The sequence below is a fragment of the Conger conger genome, chromosome 16, assembly GCF_963514075.1.
Source record: "Conger conger chromosome 16, fConCon1.1, whole genome shotgun sequence".
Lineage (NCBI taxonomy): Eukaryota > Metazoa > Chordata > Actinopteri > Anguilliformes > Congridae > Conger > Conger conger.
Window position 1 is genome coordinate 34778489 of NC_083775.1, and position 21915 is coordinate 34800403.

Here is a 21915-nt window from a genome sequence, read left to right on the forward strand (position 1 = left end):
TCACCAGAGAATTAGCACAGGGGCTAGCTTGCTGGATATCAACACTGAGGCTAATGACGTGAATATTAGCATGGAGGCTAGCTTGCTGGATATCAACACTGAGGCTAATGACATGAGTATTAGCATGGAGGCTAGCTTGCAGGATATGAGCACAGAGGGTAATGACCAGAGTATTAGCACAGAGGCTAGCTCACAGGATATCAGCACTGAGGCTAATGACCAGAGTATTAGCATGGAGGCTAGCTTGCAGGATTTGAGCACAGAGCCTAGCTTGCAGGATATGAGCGCAGAGGGTAATAACCAGAGTATTAGCACAGAGGCTAGCTCACAGGATATCAGCACTGAGGCTAATGACCAGAGTATTAGCATGGAGGCTAGCTTGCAGGATTTGAGCACAGAGCCTAGCTTGCAGGATATGAGCGCAGAGGGTAATGACCAGAGTATTAGCACAGAGGCTAGCTCACAGGATATCAGCACTGAGGCTAATGACCAGAGTATTAGCACAGAGGCTAGCTCACAGGATAGCGGCACTGAGGCTAATGACCAGAGTATTAGCATGGAGGCTAGCTCGCAGGATAGGAGCGCAGAGGGTAATGACCAGAGTATTAGCACAGAGGCTAGCTCTCAGGATATCAGCACTGAGGCTAATTACCAGAGTATTAGCATGGAGGCTAGCTCGCAGGATATAAGTGCTGAGGCTAGTGACCATAGTATTAGCACAGAGGCTAGCTCACCGGATAACAACACTGAGGCTAGTAATGCGAGTATTAGCATGGAGGCTAGCATGCAGAATTTGAGCGCAGAGGGTAATGACAAAAGTATGAGCACGGAGGCTAGCTCGCGGGATATCAGCACTGAGGCTAATGACCAGAGTATTAGCATGGAGGCTAGCTTGCAGGATTTGAGCACAGAGCCTAGCTTGCAGGATATGAGCGCAGAGGGTAATGACCAGAGTATTAGCACAGAGGCTAGCTCACAGGATATCAGCACTGAGGCTAATGACCAGAGTATTAGCATGGAGGCTAGCTCGCAGGATATAAGTGCTGAGGCTAATGACCATAGTATTAGCACAGAGGCTTGCTCACCGGATAACAACACTGAGGCTAGTAATGCGAGTATTAGCATGGAGGCTAGCATGCAGAATTTGAGCGCAGAGGGTAATGACAAAAGTATGAGCACGGAGGCTAGCTCGCGGGATATCAGCACTGAGGCTAATGACCAGAGTATTAGCATGGAGGCTAGCTTGCAGGATTTGAGCACAGAGCCTAGCTTGCAGGATATGAGCGCAGAGGGTAATGACCAGAGTATTAGCACAGAGCCTAGCTCACAGGATATCAGCACTGAGGCTAATGACCAGAGTATTAGCACAGAGGCTAGCTCACAGGATAGCGGCACTGAGGCTAATGACCAGAGTATTAGCATGGAGGCTAGCTCGCAGGATAGGAGCGCAGAGGGTAATGACCAGAGTATTAGCACAGAGGCTAGCTCTCAGGATATCAGCACTGAGGCTAATTACCAGAGTATTAGCATGGAGGCTAGCTCGCAGGATATAAGTGCTGAGGCTAGTGACCATAGTATTAGCACAGAGGCTAGCTCACCGGATAACAACACTGAGGCTAGTAATGCGAGTATTAGCATGGAGGCTAGCATGCAGAATTTGAGCGCAGAGGGTAATGACAAAAGTATGAGCACGGAGGCTAGCTCGCGGGATATCAGCACTGAGGCTAATGACCAGAGTATTAGCATGGAGGCTAGCTCGCAGGATATAAGTGCTGAGGCTAATGACCATAGTATTAGCACAGAGGCTTGCTCACCGGATAACAACACTGAGGCTAGTAATGCGAGTATTAGCATGGAGGCTAGCATGCAGAATTTGAGCGCAGAGGGTAATGACAAAAGTATGAGCACGGAGGCTAGCTCGCGGGATATCAGCACTGAGGCTAATGACCAGAGTATTAGCATGGAGGCTAGCTTGCAGGATTTGAGCACAGAGCCTAGCTTGCAGGATATGAGCGCAGAGGGTAATAACCAGAGTATTAGCACAGAGGCTAGCTCACAGGATAGCGGCACTGAGGCTAATGACCAGAGTATTAGCATGGAGGCTAGCTCGCAGGATAGGAGCGCAGAGGGTAATGACCAGAGTATTAGCACAGAGGCTAGCTCTCAGGATATCAGCACTGAGGCTAATGACCAGAGTATTAGCATGGAGGCTAGCTCGCAGGATATAAGTGCTGAGGCTAATGACCATAGTATTAGCACAGAGGCTTGCTCACCGGATAACAACACTGAGGCTAGTAATGCGAGTATTAGCATGGAGGCTAGAATGCAGAATTTGAGCGCAGAGGGTAATGACAAAAGTATGAGCACGGAGGCTAGCTCGCAGGATATCAGCACTGAGGCTAATGACCAGAGTATTAGCATGGAGGCTAGCTTGCAGGATTTTAGCACAGAGCCTAGCTTGCAGGATATGAGCGCAGAGGGTAATGACCAGAGTATTAGCACAGAGGCTAGCTCACAGGATAGCGGCACTGAGGCTAATGACCAGAGTATTAGCATGGAGGCTAGCTCGCAGGATATAAGTGCTGAGGCTAATGACCATAGTATTAGCACAGAGGCTAGCTCACAGGATATCAGCACTGAGGCTAATGGCATGAGTATTAGCATGGAGGCTAGCTTGCAGGATATGAGCGCAGAGGGTAATGACCAGAGTATTAGCACAGAGGCTAGCTCACAGGATATCAGCACTGAGGCTAATGACCAGAGTATTAGCACAGAGGCTAGCTCGCAGGATATCAAGACTGAGGCTAATGACCAGAGTATAAGCATGGATGCTAGCCTGCAGGATTTGAGTGCAGAGGCTAGCCTGCAGGACATGAGTGCAGAGGCTAATGACCAGAGTATTAGCACAGAGGCTAGCTCACCGGATATCAACACTGAGGCTAATAACGCGAGTATTAGCATGGAGGCTAGCATGCAGAATTTGAGCGCAGAGGGTAATGACAAAAGTATTAGCACGGAGGCTAGCTCGCAGGATTTGAACGCAGAAGCTAAAGACAAGAGTAGTAGCATGGAGGCTAGCTTGCAGGATATCAAGACTGAGGCTAATGACCAGAGTATCAGTATGGAGGGTTGCTTGCAGGATATGAGCGCTGAGGGTAATGACCAGAGAATTAGCACAGAGGCTAGCTTGCTGGATATGAACACTGAGGCTAATGACATGAATATTAGCATGGAGGCTAGCTTGCTGGATATCAACACTGAGGCTAATGACATGAGTATTAGCATGGAGGCTAGCTTGCAGGATATGAGCACAGAGGGTAATGACCAGAGTATTAGCACAGAGGCTAGCTCACAGGATATCAGCACTGAGGCTAATGACCAGAGTATTAGCATGGAGGCTAGCTCGCAGGCTATAAGTGCTGAGGCTAATGACCATAGTATTAGCACTGAGGCTAATGGCATGAGTATTAGCATGGAGGCTAGCTTGCAGGATATGAGCGCAGAGGGTAATGACCAGAGTATTAGCACAGAGGCTAGCTCACAGGATATCAGCACTGAGGCTAATGACCAGAGTATAAGCATGGATGCTAGCCTGCAGGACATGAGTGCAGAGGCTAATGACCAGAGTATTAGCACTGAGGCTAGCTCACCGGATATCAACACTGAGGCTAATAACACGAGTATTAGCATGGAGGCTAGCATGCAGAATTTGAGCGCAGAGGGTAATGACAAAAGTGTTAGCACGGGGGCTAGCTCGCAGGATTTGAACGCAGAAGCTAAAGACAAGAGTAGTAGCATGGAGGCTGGCTTACAGGATATGAGCACACTGACTGATGACCAGAGTATTAGCACAGAGGCTAGCTCACAGGATATCAAGACTGAGGCTAATGACCAGAGTATAAGCATGGATGCTAGCCTGCAGGATTTGAGCGCAGAGGCTAGCCTGCAGGACATGAGTGCAGAGGCTAATGACCAGAGTATTAGCACAGAGGCTAGCTCACCGGATATCAACACTGAGGCTAATGACCAGAGTATAAGCATGGATGCTAGCCTGCAGGATTTGAGCGCAGAGGCTAGCCTGCAGGACATGAGTGCAGAGGCTAATGACCAGAGTATTAGCACAGGGGCTTGCTCACCGGATATCAAGACTGAGGCTAATGACCAGAGTATAAGCATGGATGCTAGCCTGCAGGATTTGAGCGCAGAGGCTAGCCTGCAGGACATGAGTGCAGAGGCTAATGACCAGAGTATTAGCACAGAGGCTAGCTCACCGGATATCAACACTGAGGCTAATAACACGAGTATTAGCATGGAGGCTAGCTTACAGGATATGAGCACACTGACTGATGACCAGAGTATTAGCACAGAGGCTAGCTCACAGGATATCAGCACTGAGGCTAATGACCAGAGTATTAACATGGAGGCTAGCTCACAGGATATCTGCACTGAGGCTAATGACCAGAGTATGAGGATGGAGGCTAGCCTGCAGGATTTGAACACAGAGCCTAGCCTGCACGATATGAGTGCTGAGGCTAATGGTACGAGTATTAGCACAGGGGCTAGCTCACAGGATATCAACACTGAGGCTAGCTTGCATGATTTGAGCACAGCAGTTAATGACCAGAGCATTAGCATGGAGGCTAGCTCGCAGGATATGAACGTAGAAGCTAATGACCAGAGTATTAGCACAGAGGCTAGCTCGCAGGGTATCAGAGTGGAGCAGTCTCAAGGTCCCTCGTCACAAGACGGAGAGGTTCTATCACCTGAAACCGGGGACGAACGTCTGTTTAGTGAGCTGGCCAGTGACCTGCTCACTTTGTACAGCTGTTTCCCAAAGACCTCAGCGGGGACCACTGAAAGTGACCAGGCCAGCAGTAGCAGTCCATTCACAGCAGCTTTGGATGGATCAGCGTGCTGCCCAGAGATAGGCGCTGCGTGCTGTGACCGCCCTCCCGGCCTCACAGACGGCGAAGGCGTGCGCTTCAGCCCGGAGAATCCCGATCCTGCCGGGAGTGGGCCTGGGACCAACGTGTCTTCTCTGGGCCCCGGAGAAGATCCCTCCACCCCTCCTTGCCCTCCAGCCCTGCCACCTCAGGTTCGCAAGAGACCCCCTGACAGAGATGCCCCCTGCCAGGGTGACCTGGACAGTGGCTGGGGCTCAGACCCGGATCCCTTAATGGAGGAAGGGCTGCCTCTAGACCTGCATGTGTCTGGGCCTGGGCTGTTCCCAGATCAGCGTTTGACTGCAGAGTCCGTATGCGACGGGGAAACTTTGCACCCCAGACCACCTGATGAGACGCAATGTGAAGCTGCTTCTGGACCGGAGCTCCATGTAAGACATAGCGCGTTACACATTGATCTGGAATTTCCGAAGGATGCGCTTTGCCATGAACATCACTTCTCCAGCCAAGCCTACCAGGATCCTGGCTCAAAACGGACTAGCGAACAGACGTTAGCCGGGCTCTCACTCCCAGGGGAGGGGGTATGCTCGGCCCTGTCTGTGGGGGGCTGTGAGTCCCATAGGGAGGGTGACCTGTTCCCTCTGAGGGCTGTGTTCAGTGCCCTGGACCAGGACCGAGATGGGTTTGTGCAAATTGAGGAGTTCCTGCAGTTTGCCAAGACCTATGGAGCAGAACAGGTAAGAACACTTGCACACTCCCAGCAGTGACTGTTTTTTCACTGTGATTTTTTCATTTTGCAGTTTTTCTGTGTACCTTTGTGTGGGTGCTTACATGATGTGTATAAAGTGCCCTCCATAATGGTTGGGATCGAGACCCATCATTTATTTATTTGCCTCCACAATTTGAGATTTATAATGAAAAATCACATTTGGTTAAGGTGCACATTGTCAGATTTGAATAAAGGGCATTTTCATACATTTTAGTTTCACTATGTAGAAATTACAGCAGTGTTTATAAATAGCACCCCCCCAAATTCAGGGCACCATAATGTTTGGGACACAGCAATGTTATGTAAATTAGTAGTCATGTTTAGTATTTTGTTGCATATCCTTTGCATGCAATGACTGTTTGAAGTCTGCGTTTCATGGAGCGGGGGGGGGGGGGGTCTTCTCTGGTGATGCTCTGCCAGGCAACAAACAACCAAACATGTCAGATAAGGTACTATTAATATATGATTGTTGTAAGACTTAAGGCACAGCGTGAAGAGGTGAGTCTTCAGACTGTGGCGGATAATGGGCAGCGAGTGAGCAGTCCTCATGGGGACGGGGAGTTTCGTTCCACCTCTGGGGAGCTAAGAGTAGAGAAGCTCTGCAGTCGAAACAAGCGAGAGCCGTTCACGCGGCAGGCAGGATGTACAAGTCGGCCGTCGGCAGCAGAGCGGAGTGGTCAAACTGTTGTGCAGAGCTGAATTGTGTCCTGTAGGTAGGGAGGGGCTGTCTTGTTGGCTGCAGCATAAGCCAGGTTTAGAACTTTGAATCTGATCCTATCAGAAACTGGTAGCCAGCGGAGTGACTTTGGCAGGGGCGTGAGGTGTGAAAAGGTTGGTTGAAGACGAGTCGGGATGAGCTGTAGTGTAGTGGCTGGATGGTGTAGGCCGGCAGACTTGCGAGTAGTGAATTGCAGTTATCTAGTCAGGAGATCGATCCATAGCTTGGACAAGTAGCTGTGTGGAGTATGTGGTCAGGTATGGTTGAATCCTCCGGTTGTTTAGAGGGAACCTGCAGACCATGACATTGCTGCAACTTGCTCTTTGAAGTCCATAACACCCAGCCACCATGTTTCATAAATGAGGTGGTATGCTTTGGATCTTGGGCAGTTCCTTGTCTCCTCCATAATTTGCTCTTGTCATCACTCTGACATGAGTTGATCTCCATCTAACCTGTCCACATTACTTTTTTCCAGAACTGTGGTTGCTTTTTTAAGTACTTCATGGCAAACTGTAACTGGCCATCCTGTGTGATGGCAAGATGCAAACCACTCGTTAGCAGTGTAGCCTCTGTATTTCTCTTCAAGAAGTCTTCTGCAGACAGTGGTCATTGACAAATCTGTTAATTTTATGGAGAGAATTCTTCTGTCATCAGCTGTGGAGGTCTTCCTTGGTCTGCCAGTCCCTTTGCAATTAGTAAGCTCACTTGTGCTCTCTATATAATTATGTTCCAAACAGTTGATTTTGGTAAACCTAAGGTTTGACTGATGTCTTTAACCATTTTTTTCTTGTTTCTCAGTGTCATAATGGCTTCTTTGACTTTCATTGGCACAACTTTCATCCTCATGATGATAAACAGCAATAATAGTTTCCAAAGGTGGTCGAAAGATTAGAGGAAAAGCTAGGTGCTGAGAGCTCTTTTATACGTGTATTAAGGAGGCAATTAAACACATCTGAGCAATTACAAACACCTGTGAACTGTGAAGCCATGTGTCTCAAACGCTGTAATTTCAACATGGTTTAACAAAAATGTATAAAAATACCCACTAATAAAATCTGTGAATGTGCACTTTAACTACATGTTAATTGTGCGGGCTTTGTCCCAAATATTATGGAGGGCACTGTATGTATTTGTACAGTGACACCATCTTTGTTGTTTTGGCTTTGTATTCTTGCACATTGCGTTTGAAATGAAACTGAATGTTTTTACGGTATTTACACCCATATCAGGTGATCTGAGTTGCAATCACCTGTTTTATACATGTCCCCCGCCTGCATTTTTGGAGATGAAAAGTAATTGGCTTCTCAGCTGCTTCTTGGCCAGCTCATGCCTAAGAAAGTTAACAAAAGGTCTGGCATTAGCATTTTGGGTCTGTTGCTGTTGTCGCTCAACATAAGGACCAAAGAAGTGTCAGTGCGCGCACACACACACACACACACACACACACACACACACACACACACACACACAGCTTGTGCATGCATATGTGACATGGCTTATCTCTCCATAGCACGTGAGGACATGGTGCTGTTCAGCAGGCATTAGTAACACGTTGGTACAATTAAAGGCAGCGGTACTGTATCAGTGCAATCCTCCTTGCTCTCTTGGCAGGAGCCTGTAATGGCAGAACTATGCCACACATCTAAACACCATCGCTGAACGAAAAGACAGGATTTATTGCCTGTGTATAAAGCTTTGGAAATGTCTTTCAGCTTGCCAGGGCTCACAAGCCGTGGTTACTGTGAGGCTGTCTCTGGCTTTGTAGCCGTACCATCTGTAGCTGCGGGAGCACCAGGACTGCAGGCTCTTGACTGCGCTCGGCTATTAGCGCTTCTCCTCCTGATGTAAATTTCCCCCGATGCGAGTGCTCATGGTCATCCGTACCGATTTGAATGTCAACACCTTTCCTCTGCCTCCTCCCTCCGCTTTCAAGATAAGCGCCGCAACTTTTCTCTAAAATGGTCTCGTCTTATCAACCATGCTGCGCACGCGTTACTCCTTTGGGGAGATATGGCGCCGCGATGTTTGTGATTCAGTCGTCTGGCAGTCGGAGGGTTGCCGGTTCGATCCCCCGCCCAGGCTGTGTCGAAGTGTCCCTGAGCAAGACACCTAACCCCCCAAATACTCCTGACGAGCTGGTCGGCGCCTTGCATGGCAGCCTATCGCCGTCGGTGTGTGAGTGTGTGTGTGAATGGGTGAATGAGAAGCATGAATTGCACAGAGCTTTGGATAAAGGCGCTATATAAATGCCAGCCATTCACCTTTCAAGCATTTTCCCCCAGCCTGCCTGGTAGTTCACGGGGGATAAATAACCTTAGCTGTTTTCTAGTTGCCAGTTCATGAGAGAGATAATGGGCTGCTCTCAAATTTGAGGGTTTTTTTTCTGTTATCTTTTAGCCTGTATTTCGAACTGGTATGTGATATTTTATGTTTGGCCGCCTAAAAGGGCAAATTGAAAATGTCCTGAGAGATCTAACGGGGTCGACACATAAAATAGTCTTACAGTTGGTTTGTCCAAAAACACGCGGAAGTGACATTTTAGAGTGCACAGATGTAGAAGGCTAGCTCAGGTTGCAGGTCCTCAATCTACAAATCTGTGGGATGCCCAACCATCCTCTAAATGTAGGCAGCTTCATCCTACTTTGCAACTTAAATACTTTGGCTTATTTTGTAATGCGCTGCATTTCTATCAAAATATCTTCCCATGGACACATACGAGCCAGATTCCAATAGCATTAATGATCTGAGTGTTTGGATGTTGCCCGGGTGAACAGCAGTGAGGTAAATTATTTATGTGGTGATGTTGCCTGGTCTCTGTGTATGTAAGCCTTTCCATCTTTTCTATGGTGTAGATTTTCCCTTGAAATCTGCAGTCCAGGTTTTGTAACCATTGTTTGATTTAGAAGCAGTTGGTCTGTTCAGCTACCTGGCACAGGAAGTCTATTTGAAGAGTCTGTGGTGGAGTACTGACACGGTGTTGTAAAAATAAGGCCACTGGCCGGTCCCTGATGCGAACGCAACCCAAATACCTACATTTACAGTTTTTGTCTCTGTTAAAAGGGCTCTGCGAATATGGAACAAAAATCTCTGTGTGTTTGTCCATCAAATTTTACTGGGTGGCTCTTCTTTATTTGCTCTGGCCACGTGGTTGAATCGGGTCTAACCGCTGTGATCTGACCCTCATAGGGAAACCCTCCACAGACGGGAAGTCTGTAATGGTCGCGCTGCTCCCCAGGATAGGTTTACGTTGTTTCGTGGAGAGGTCGGATTTCAGAACTCTTAAGAGTGTGATTGGTGACATTGCTCAAGGAGGAATAATTGATTTCTCGCTTTACACAGACTGCTATCAGCTTAGAAAATGCCGCTTCAATGTCTGCATGCAGTTTGAAAATGCCAAATATCCAAAATATCTAATATGTTAAGGGCCACTTCCCTGCTTGTGTGTTAATACCTCTTTGTTATTTGTGGTTTCCTTCACATATGGATTTGTGAATTCATGTGTACTGTCAATTCATAAGGTCAATTGGAATTGGACAAACCCTGCGTATTCATGATGCTCAATTCTTGCTGCCACCAGCACCTCTGCATTTAAAAATCGCAGTAGTGCGCAAGGCTTCTGCGATTGTGGTCAAACCACAAGCAGCAGGCTCCACCCTGCTCTAAGATTCGCTGTAAGCATGTGACATTGGCTGCTCTTGTTGGTATCCAAGTCAAAACGAATGTGACCGTCTCGCTGCAGCAATTAAGCGAAGGGGTGAAGCATGTCACTGCAGAGGGTCTCTGGACCCTGTGAACCGGCTCCAGGGCAGTTGCGTTCCTGAGCTCTATGAAGAGCATGCGCTCTGTGCAAAGGGTGCTGGATTTGTTTACTCTACCTTAGCTAACTGAATAAGCGTAATGGACAGACCATCAACTGCTGTGTTGGGCCCCTCGTGACTAACAGTTTGTTTAAGGAGTGGAATGGGTTATGCTGTGAAACAGACACTGCGGCAGTTTTCCTGACCCTGTGGTGGAATGTGTGGGTTCTACTTGCCCTCTGGTGGAATGTGTGCGTTCTACTTGCCCTGTGGTGGAATGTGTGCTTCCTGCTTGCCCTGTGGTGGAATGTGTGCGTTCTAGTTGCTCTGTGGTGGAATGTGTGCGTTCTACTTGCCCTGTGGTGGAATGTGTGCGTTCTAGTTGCCCTGTGGTGGAATGTGTGCTTCCTGCTTGCCCTGTGGTGGAATGTGTGCGTTCTAGTTGCTCTGTGGTGGAATGTGTGCGTTCTACTTGCCCTGTGGTGGAATGTGTGCTTTCTAGTTGCCCTGTGATGGAATGTGTGGGTTCTAGTTCCCCTGTCGTGGAATGTGTGGGTTCTAGTTGCCCTGTGGTGGAATGTGTGCGTCCTAGTTGCCCTGTGGTGGAATGGGTGCATCCTAGTTGCCCTGTGGTGGAATGTGTGGGTTTGTGTCCCCTGCGGTGGATTCCCAATGCTCCCTGTCACCAGCAATGTCCCAGGGGTGTTTTGTTGTCATCATCAATAATCATTCCTATGCCGGTCTGATGCCTTTTCTGTGAGCTGTGTTCAGACCTGTCACCTTTACATGGCACTGACAGACTGAAGATAAATCAGGCCGGTGCATAACACTGCAAGTGTCCGAGTAAGAATGTAGAATAACTGAGCACTGAAATGTGTCGTTTTCAGATTTACTGGAATGTATCATAGTGTTTATTTTCTTTTGGAAAAGTATGGGTGATGGTAGGATTGAAACCCTAAAGAAATGAAGCTGTTGCTACTGCTGCATTCCCTAACCCAAACAAAGTCCCAGGGGTGCAAAATAATCTCAACATAATGCAGTAATCACAAAACAAGTGATTTAGTGCTTAGACCAGTGTGACTGGAGGTTTGCACAGAAGCTATTCAGCAAGGGTATTTTACTACCTTTGTAATGATAATAATTACATACTGTATTTAAACTCAGTAGCATCATAGGTCAAGACATTAAAATGAAAACATTAACGGAGACTGGGTTCCTGGCATCAGCCCCACTGTGTCTCATCTCCACTGCTGTTATGGCCTGTGCCCTTTAAAATGATCCCAGGTTTTCAGCTGTCAGTGCACTGGAGTGATTTGTAGCAGTTTAAACCCCTCTTGAGGGGGGGGGTTGTGGTCAAGATCTGGCAACGCCTTACATCCCAGACAGGCAAGATTAACCCTGGATCACAGCTCAATGCATCTTCATGTAAATGCGTGACAATAGAGAACATGAACGTGTGAAGCACCAGGGCTCATGGTGGTGAGTCGGTGGAGTCGGTAGAAACCGTATTTGTTGAAAATCCGTCCTGGAGGGAGGCGAAAGAACCCCGCTTATGTGTAGCATATACTGCAGTGCTACTCAACCCCACGTCCTGCGGGCTGCAGTGTCTGCAGGCATTTTCGTCAACCATGCACTACGATCAGGTAGAATAATCAGTGAAATCGGGTTGGGCAAGGTGGGAGCAAATGCCTGCAGACACTGGGTAGTTGGGTAGCCCTGGGATACTGTATACTCTTTGAAAATCTTCTGTGGTGATGAGTAAGGATGTCCCATTCAAAGTTCTATTTTTATATTGTATTTATTTATTTTTCCTACGGTAACATTTTTCAACATCTAGCCAACAAACAAGAACACCCAGCGTGGCTTTAAAATCAGTAAAACAATTCCAGGCTAGATTACAGATACAGAAAATAAATATAAGGAACTGAATTCACTCACTGAAATGGATAGTTATAAAGCACAAACAAAATACAGGACAGATTGAGAAAAGAGAGAACTAACATCAAAAAGTGCAGGTTTTGATGTGTATTTTATCAAAGTTTAATTGCCTTAACAAAACAAAAATGATTTTTTTTTTTTTTTTTTTACTAAATGATGTATCCTTAATGATATGTAAGCTATAGTTCCTACAACCTGTGACAAAAATGTCTGAATCTGACATTTTTACTTTCTCCTGTGACTAATATAATATTGAATAGACATATAGAACAGCTATAGTAGCCTATTAGTTTTGTAGTATTACAGAATAGCTTGCTAACAGGTTATGTTTTATTCATTTTTTAAATCATGACAAGCACTGACAGAGCATTTTATCTTCTCTGCCTTTTTGCATTCAGCTGAATGCTCTCGTTGAGGTTTGTTTTCAGGCTAATGTCGACGACTAATTTCATACCCTCGCACCTCTGATTAGTGGGTGGCGAGAGCAGAAAAGCAAGTGTCCCTGCATGTGATAGTCGTGCCCACACATCCCATGAGTGTGCTGTCTCTCTCTCTCTTTCTCTTGCTCTTGTTGTCTCTCTCTCTCTTCTCTCTTTCTCTCTTTTTCACTCTCTTTCTCTCTTTTCTCTTTCTCTCTACTTCTCTCTCTATCTCCATGGGTGTGTGTACTTGTGCATGTACACGTGTGTGTGGGTGGGCATGCATGCATGAGTGTGTGTTTGTGTGAGTGTCTGCTCTTGCATGTATGTGTGTACGTGTGCATGTACATGTGTGTGTGTGGGCATGCATGCATGAGTGTGTGTTTGTGTGGGGTGTGTGTACGTGTGCATGTACGTGTGTGTGTGTGTGTGTGTGTGTGTGTGCATGGGTGTGTGAGCACGTATTGGTAAATCTGGGTTCTATTACACTCCTTCTGTCAGCTTCTCTTTGAAGTTGATAAACGGTCAGGGATTTGCTGGGTTGTGTTTCATGAAAGATCTGCAGAATGTAGTTCTGCATAAAACATGAGGCTTCCATAGGAGGAGTGAAATTTGAAAGCAGATTTTTCTCATCAAACACACACGCACACACGTACACACATTTCAGAAAACCTACACTAGGATGCAAAGAAGTAGGGCTGTCAAAAATAATGATTTAAACATTGTATTTCTAAAAATGAGAGATAGAATATTTAATTTGAATGATTAGATTATTTATTGTAAAATTTACATTACAATATTTCCATGAATTGCAGGATTATTGCATTGCCAGGAAATGCTCTTGGGCGCTTCCTCTGTTATGCATGATGTAGAAAAGCTCTTAACCGAAAAACTGCTCCAGAGGCTTTACCCCTCTCTCTCTCCCTATCTCTCTCTCTCTCCCCCTCTCTCCCTCTCCCCCCCCCCTCTCTCTCTCTCTCCCCCTCTCTCTCGCTTTTCTCCCCCTCTCTCCCTCTCCTCCTCTCTCTCTCCCTCTCCCCCTCTCTCCCCCTCCCTCTCTCTCCCTCTCTCTCCCTCTCTCCCTCTCTCTCTCTCTCTCCTCTCCTCTCCTCTCCCTCTCTCTCTCTCTCTACATACAAAGATGTATATTTGTTTTCTTAGCCCATTATGGACTAAGGTGGTACATAGAAAGACCTGGGAATCACAGTACATTTCAACAGTCATGTGTCTTAAAAAAGGGTTGTATGATCAACTGCAACACTGGCTTCACATCTTCACGTCTTTTAAGGGAGATGTAACGTGCAGGTCTCATCCACCCATAAGGGGTTAAGTTTTTGGCAAAAATACATTTCACTGATTTAGTACAAAATGACTTTTTGTAAATATGAATAGTCACCCTGTTAACAATGTTGAACTGTGTGGCTTCCTCACATTGAGAGTATTAGTTCACTCCGAATTAACAATGAACTGGCCAACATTTTTGTGAATAAACAAATGAGCCAAACAAAATCTTGTGCAATAGGAGATTAAACATTGCATCTCTCTTGCCTTTACATGAATGAGTCTTGTTCCATTCTAGTTAGCCAAACTCATATTCATAAAAAATAAAATAACAAAAAATGTCCTAGTTTTGGCCCTTTGATATCCCTGTAGTTTAACTGCAGTTGAGTCTTATTTCAGTAACTGGTTTATGTCTTTCACTTATTCTTCTCTGGGTTTCATGTTTAAATAATTTTTTTTAGTCTCATCTGAAATGAGTGTGGTGTCTCGTATTACATGAATAAATTTTGAATGTATTTCCCTAAATGCTCGTCTCTACCTCACACCCGGCTTACCTCCGCACTCTTAGCTTTCCATTCCCGAGCTGCTATTGCAGAAACATCTGTAAACATGCGTTTATGTGTTCTAGATATTGCATTGTTTTATGTTTGTATTGAAGGGAGGCATAGGGGAGGCTTCAGGTAGTGCATTAAGTTCATCATCGGGGGCAGCGTGTAGCATATATTTTTTAGCCATATTTTTTCAAAGTGGCTAAATAACTAAATAACAAATTATTATAATTTATTTATTATTTATTATCTTTCTCAGCTGCATCTTCGTAATGAATCTGAGGACTCCCTCGCAGCTGAGCTTCAAGCCTCGGCAGCTGTCTCCTTGGTTACCTGATCATATGTTGCTAGGCAACTGATTTTATTGTTGCTAGGAAGCCTTTTTTTTATCTAGATGAGTTAAACTACTTAGAACATAGCACCTTTGGTATCAGACCACCCAATTTTTAGGTGAGCCAAAGTATTGGAACTGTGAGTATTGAAGTGAATATCAGGTAATATTTGGTAGCATATCCCTTGCTTGCAATATCAAGCCTGCATCACACTGACATCACCAAACTGTTGCATTCTTCTTTTGTAATGCTTTTCCAGGCTGTTACTGCAGCCTCTTTCAGTTGTTTCGGGAGGTTTTTCCCTTCAATCTCCTCTCCAGGAGGTGAAATGCATGTTCAATTGGGTTAAGGTCTGGTGATTGACTTGGCCAGTCTAAAGACTTCTACCTTTTGTCCCTAATGAAGTCCTTGTGTGTTTTGTCTTGCTGCATGATGAAGTTCCCCCCAATTAGTTTGGACTCATTTCTCCATTGGTTGGCAGACAGAATGTTTTTGTAGACTTCTGAGTTCATCCTGCTGCTACCATCATGAGTTACATCATCACTAAGATTAGTGAGCCCACTCCAGAGGCAGCCATGCAAGCCCAAGCCATGACACTACCTCCACCGTGCTTCACAGATGAGCTTGTATGTTTTGGATCATGAGAAAAATCCTTCTTTCTCCACACTTTGGCCTTTCCATCCGTTTGGTTGAGGTTAATCTTGGTCTCATCAAACCATAAAACTTTGTTCCAGAACTTTTGTGGCTCATCTCTGCACGTATTACAATTTGCAAGGATCATATCGCCTTTCCGATTCTTACTACTGATGAGTGGCTTGCATCTTGTGGTATAGCCTCTATATTGCAGCTTTAAGTTTTCTTCAAACAGTTGATTGAGGTGCCTTCACCCCTGCCCTGTGAAGATTGTTTGTGATGTCACTGACTGATGTTTTAGGGGGTTTTTCTTCACAATGTTTCTGTCATCAACTGTTGTTTTCCTTGGTCGACCTGTTTGATGTCTGTTGCTCAGTACGCCAGCAGTTTCTTTTCTTTTTCAGGCCATTCCAAGTTGTTGCACAAGCTATGGCTCTGATCAATTTCTCCTCTTTTCTAAGCTTTAAAATGGCTCCCAAAGCTCCCAAAGATATCTCTCTGGTCTTCATGTTGGTTTATCTTTTCTAACACAAATGCCGTCTTCACAGGCAAAACCCAAGGCTAAAACCAAGAGTAGATATTCAGAACTATTTATTCTTTTACCAATCAATCTAACAGGACACATCTGAGCTACAAGAAACACCTGTCAGTCACATGTTCCAATACTTTTGCTCACCTAAAAGTTGGGTGGTCTCATACAAAAAGGTGATGAGTTTCAAGTTGTTTAACAAATCTGGATAAAAATACCATAAATAAAAGCTGAAATTCTGATCCGTCATCTCACGTATATCTTTTGACCTCAAACTCAATTCTCTTCAATATATAGCAAAAACAAAAGAATTGACCTGTTCTAATACTTTTGAAGGGGACTGTATGGGGCATCTGATGGAAGCTTTGTACAGTGTCCAGAGGACTGACGTCTACTGGGTGTGGTGTGAGGAGGACATGTGATCTTGTATCAGAAAGAGCTTCATAGCTGATGTGAAAGGCCAACAGTGCCTTGCCGTTATAGGTTAGATCGTTACTTTCAATGTTCTGACCTCACTGAGTTGTTAATTTCAAGATGAATATTTGATTTTACTGCATGTGAAGTGATGAACAGTCCTGAACTATTCTCTTAATGGAGTCAGTGAGATGGTCAGATGTGTGTTGTGTTGTTTGTTGTGTTGTCAGCTGTTTGTTGTGAGCTGTGCGCTGTTTGTTATGTGTTGTTTGTTGTGTGCTGCTGTGTGTTCTGACGTGTGTGTTGTGTGATGTGTTCTGCTCTGTATGCTGTCAGTTGTTTGTTGTGATCTGTGTGTTGTGTGTTGTGTGTTGTGTGCTGTGCAGGGCTTGACATTGGCACCCACCAAATGACCGTTGTCTTGGCCCCTGTGTGTTACATAAGGAACACATTCAGTGAGAGGCAGGGGGCATTTTTGGGGTCTCAGCGTGGGGTCTTCCATAAAATAAATTTAAAAAACAAACGCTGTACTGGAAGTAAGAGCAATTAAAAATTCCCATTATGCATACGACCTGCTTGACAGATTCTCAGGTTGACGAGAACAGCTGCACAACCCATGCAAATATTCACCTTCAGAAAAGCTGTTTGTTGAAGCCTTTTATCTGATTCAGTCCCTCCCTCCCTAACAGGTGAAAGACCTAACGAGGTTCCTGGATCCCAGCGGGTTGGGTGTGATCAGTTTTGAGGATTTCTACCGAGGGATCAGAGCCATTGGTAATGGAGGTAAGTTATAGTTCCATTTTTAGCAACAGCCATTTTTGTTCGACGCGCACTACCTTTTGAAATGGCTAGCTAATGTTAGCCAATGTTAGCTAACCTTTGTGGTGAACAGGAAGAAAGTTTGAATATGTTGGTGAACGTTAGCTAAAGTGTGCTGTGTGCATCTGCGAGCCGTGCACACAAGCCATTGTGGCCCTTTTCAGCTCATTCTGGTTTGATTGAAAATGATTTTATCCAGTAGAGGACAGGATAAGCCTTCCACCAATGTTTGGAAGAACGATTTAATTTTGAGAAATGTACAGCATGGCCTCGGCTTATCCTCGCCTAGCGATTGTGGATTTGGGGAGGGCGTCGGAAGAACGTTTCAGGAGGAAACGTTTGAACAAGAGCGAATATGTCCTACTCCTTGTGTATTACTGTATTTATATTTTTATGTTTCAGTTACATTTTGGGGCCAAATAAAATGCCTTCTGAATTGTGGAATTCCAAAGGGAGTCGTCCAAACATTACTGTATTAAGTACGGTTTCACTCCTTATACTGTAGATGGCGCTAGTCTACTACAATCATTCACTGGATACAGTAGCTTGGTTTGCCGTTTCCCCGTGTTTTTTTGTTTTTGTTCTTTCCATAATGTACTGTAACATGTACATGGATTCTATAGTGAAAATGTGTTTTCTGTTCCAAGCTTGGTTGCTGAGAGAAATGTTTAAACTGAGATATGGTCTGAAAATGCTAAAATAATAGTTTCCACTATATTTTTCAGAGCTTTGGGGAAACTGATAGCCTATGTGGCCCAGTGTATACTGTCCTTTAACTAATTGTAGCAATTGTCACCGGTATTTGTCAGCCAAGTTCTTTGCAATGTATTCCACAACAACACTGAATTGCATCTGTTTTGTTGCACCTTCATACTTAGCATGGCTGCAGTGTCTTGTGAATGAATTTAGCGGGCACTGTTGCAAAACCTTTTGTCCAAAACGACCTGCCATTAGCGTCTCGCTATAGAACCAAAGAGCTCAGTTTTATCTCACTTCTCGCCGTGCTTCTCTGCTGGGATGGGCATCTCCGTTACCCTGGCCGTCAGATCTGCAGACATCTCAAAGCGCTCAAACATATCGCCCATCACTGAATTTCTGTTGCAGCAGCACGCCCACCTGGTGGTCTGCCAGTTTAGGCGCAGATGAAAGTCTCCCCGAGGGTAGTTTGAACAAATGTGATGCGTTTGATGCACTTCCTTGTGTCTCAATATTTTAGGCTGCCACCTTCACTTTAGACTGTCACTCAGAACTCCGGCGTCTGCTGCTTTTCAGTGCTTCTCCACAACACCGATTCAAATGAAAATGTTGATTTGCTAGATAATCTGTGCTCCTCGTTCTCAAGGCCTTAAAGATGAGCTGAATCGGAAGGTAGAGCAGCACTTTTCCATCCACTTCCTGGAAAATAATTTCAGTTGAGATTTTACGTCATTGTGTGACCGTGGGCGTGTCATTTGACGTCCCCCTTTTCATTTCATGTCAGTCAAATCGACTCCCCGGTTTCAGAATTCGCTGGGCTCTGAAAATCCTACCCCTGGAAACATTGGTAATTCAGTGCTTTAAACAGTGCCTTCGTCTCCTTATCTAACCCAGGAATGAATGTAGTGTGTTCAGCCTCCACAGCGATAAACATACATTGACATCGATCGATTTTGTCCGATTGCCTCAGCAACGACGGTCTGATAAAGAAATTCCCTGCCCGTTCGCACTGTGTGTCTAGAGCTGTCTTGACCTGTTTAATTTCAGCTGAAGGGCTGTGTGTATAACTGTATTTACCTGTTTCATTTCAGCTGAAGGGTACTGTGTATAACTGTCTTTACCTGTTTAATTTCAGCTGAAGGGCTGTGTGTAATGGTATTTACCTGTTTAATTTCAGCTGAAGGGCTGTGTGTATAACTGTCTTTACCTGTTTAATTTCAACTGAACAGCTGGCTGTGTAACTATGGAAACAGTTGCTGGTGTGGCTGCTGTGACCCAGATTTTATTCATGTTCGTCACACCTGGAAACGACAGACCCAGCGCACTGACTTATTTATGGTGTGACATCGTCTCAATGCCAGTGGCTTGTTCCTCTTGGTTCACATCCATGCTTTGTCTTTGTGACCCTGCCCCAATTCAGACCCTCAGCTCTGTGACATGGGATTACCCCCCCGGGAAGAGCCGCCATGCTGCCCGGAAGAGTATGATGATTATGCTGCGTTTGAGGTGAGAAATGTGTGTGTGTGTGTGTGTGTGTGCGCGTGCGTGTGTGCATATGTATGTTTATGCTTGTGTGTGTGTGTGTGTGTGTGTGTGTGTGTTTATGCCTGTGTGTGCGTGTGCGCGTGTGCATGTGTGCATGTGTGTGTGTGTTTATGCCTGTGTGTGTCTGTCTGTCTGTGTTTATGCCTGTGTGTGTGTGTCTGTCTGTCTGTCTGTCTGTGTTTATGCCTGTGTTTGTGTATATGTCTCTGCCTGTGTTTATGCCTGCGTGTGTTTAGACCACGTTATCATTTCAGATTTTTTTTAGAATAAAGCACATTAGCAGATAAGAACATACCAATCGGATCCACTTGAGTTTGAAAGTCAGCTCCTGTGCTCATACCCTCCACAGTAAAGGAGAGATGCCAACATACAGCCACTACTGGAACCACACACAAGTCAAATATAAGTGTGTCTCTCTGTGCCTTATGCCAAGCTATCCTCTCCTGATTACTAAGCCCCATGTGCCCTGGCCTCCACCCACAGCAAGCACCAATACCATACTGCCATTGCCATCAAGTCTGACAGCCTACTTTTGAGTTTTGCTAGCTCACTTTGTTGGACATCGACAGCTATGATGTTTTCACTCATTAGATTATGCAATGATGCTCTAACCAGCTAATTTAGCTAGCTAGCTGGCTAAATTACAGACTGTGATGACGTAGCCAACCTGTATAGCCACCCACTTTATAATTTGTATGGAGTTAAATAAGAAAAAAACAAGCAGAACAACTACATTTCTCATTAAAATCAGTTCACAGTCTTTCTGACTGCAAATATTTATCATGCTAAACAGAATGATCTGGTGGAGAACAGCGGCCTTCGGTCTGGCTGAATTTGTCTCAAGCTGACATTGAGACACGCGGGAGCAGGTAGCGGTTTAGCATGTGAGCCTTATTATGGGTGTAGAGCTGTGGTCTGCGTGTCTGGAATTCCTCCTCATTACCGTGCCTGGATGTGTGTATTTACATTTAGTTTCAGTCCTCATGTCAGCTCTCAGTGAAGCCTGCTGTCTGTAGCTGCAGCCCCCTCTACTGGTCATGGAGCACAGTGTAGTGCATGTTCAAAGCAGATGTACTAGTTTAAGAAAAACATGATGATGAATTAAACCTGCAAGCAGGGTTGAGGGGGTCAAGCAGTCCAGCAGGGCAGGGTCGCCATGACACCACATTTTACTCCATATCCTCAGGAAGGAGTCCTGAGTCTGGGGGGCCTGTAGCGTAGTGGTTAAGGTAAATGACAGGGACATGCAAGGTCGGTGGTTCTAATCCCGGTGTAGCCACAATAAGATCAAAATTTGTACAGCCGTTGGGCCCTTGAGCAAGGCCCTTAACCCTGCACTGCTCCAGGGGAGGATCGTCTCCTGCTTAGTCTAATCAACTGCACGTCGCTCTGGATAAGAGCGTCTGCCAAATGCCAATAATGTAATGTAATGTAATGAGTCCGTATACCAAGTTTGGGCATCTCATTTCCTGTCTGGCTGCTTCGCCGCCGATTTCGATTGGCTGTACTGAACAACCGATTTTGAAAATCAAAGATCCATCTGAAAACTTTTGGTGAAAATTTTTATTAAATTGTGACCTGTGAATCTTTTTCAGAAAATCCAATCGCTATTTGAGTATGGACTAGGCTTAGTGCATGTCTGTACTGAATAAGGTTTTTTCATGTTAAAGGTTACCTCTGGCATTCAGATAATTCTTACTTCATTTAGTTATCTATGAATACATAAACTCAAGCAATAAAATGCATTTTGGAGCTTTAGCTTTTATTTTATTTACGGTGAAAGTAGGGGCTTATCCAGTCTTGAATTTCCTGGGCGCCTCCATTTCTGCAAGCTCACAAAGCATCACATGGTTGCAGTTGTTTACATTTCAGTGCAGACATAACAACAAATCGAACAAGAGCTGACTAATGTCTAAAAGACATATTTCTTATGCCAGTGGGCAGCATTATAGAACAGTATAGATCTAAGTCTTACCTCTCACAGGTTTCCGAAAGAAAAAACAGGATTAAAGCTGTGGACAAACCTTGTTGGCCTGTTGTGGTTACCCCTAAAATATTATCAGAAAGAATTGAACTCGATTTAAATTCAAATGGATCCCGACACAAGAACCCTCATTCTGTCAGTCATTTTGAGATGTGTGCGTTTTATACTTTTACCATTGTAGACTTTATTAAATTTGAATGAGACCTCAAAATTCCTAATCCATAGACTCAAAGGGGAGACACAATGCTAACTTATAAATCAGGTTATCTGCCCACATGTCACAGGCAGCCATTACAGCAGAACGGGCTGCCTGCTGCTGCTGTCTGTGTGCTATCTGACTCTGTCCTATGTTGTTGCACAGTTATTATATTATAGATAGCCTACTGAACACAAACTAATGAGTTACACGGGTAACACCGATTACTTTTAGTTTCAGTCTGCTTCAGCGTTGATTATGAGATTATCCGTCAGTGGCCACTCGCAATAAAGCAAAGACCTCTCTGCATGATTGACAACCTGCCAAGCTAATATGACTCATTGTTTCAGAGAATTTCTGAAGCAACACTTCTGTTGTCAAAACGGTTCAAACTGA

General features: G+C 45.1%; 1 protein-coding gene across 1 annotated transcript in view; it reads left to right on the plus strand.

Moving 5' to 3' along the window:
* Window positions 1–21915, plus strand: part of LOC133114189 (rab11 family-interacting protein 3-like) — a 42560-nt gene that overhangs the window by 1175 nt on the left and 19470 nt on the right. Inside the window, exons 2-4 of the mRNA XM_061223358.1 lie at window positions 4746–5638; window positions 16969–17062; window positions 19215–19300. Of these exons, the coding sequence (XP_061079342.1) occupies window positions 4746–5638; window positions 16969–17062; window positions 19215–19300 (1073 nt within the window). The remainder of the gene's footprint in view (window positions 1–4745; window positions 5639–16968; window positions 17063–19214; window positions 19301–21915) is intronic.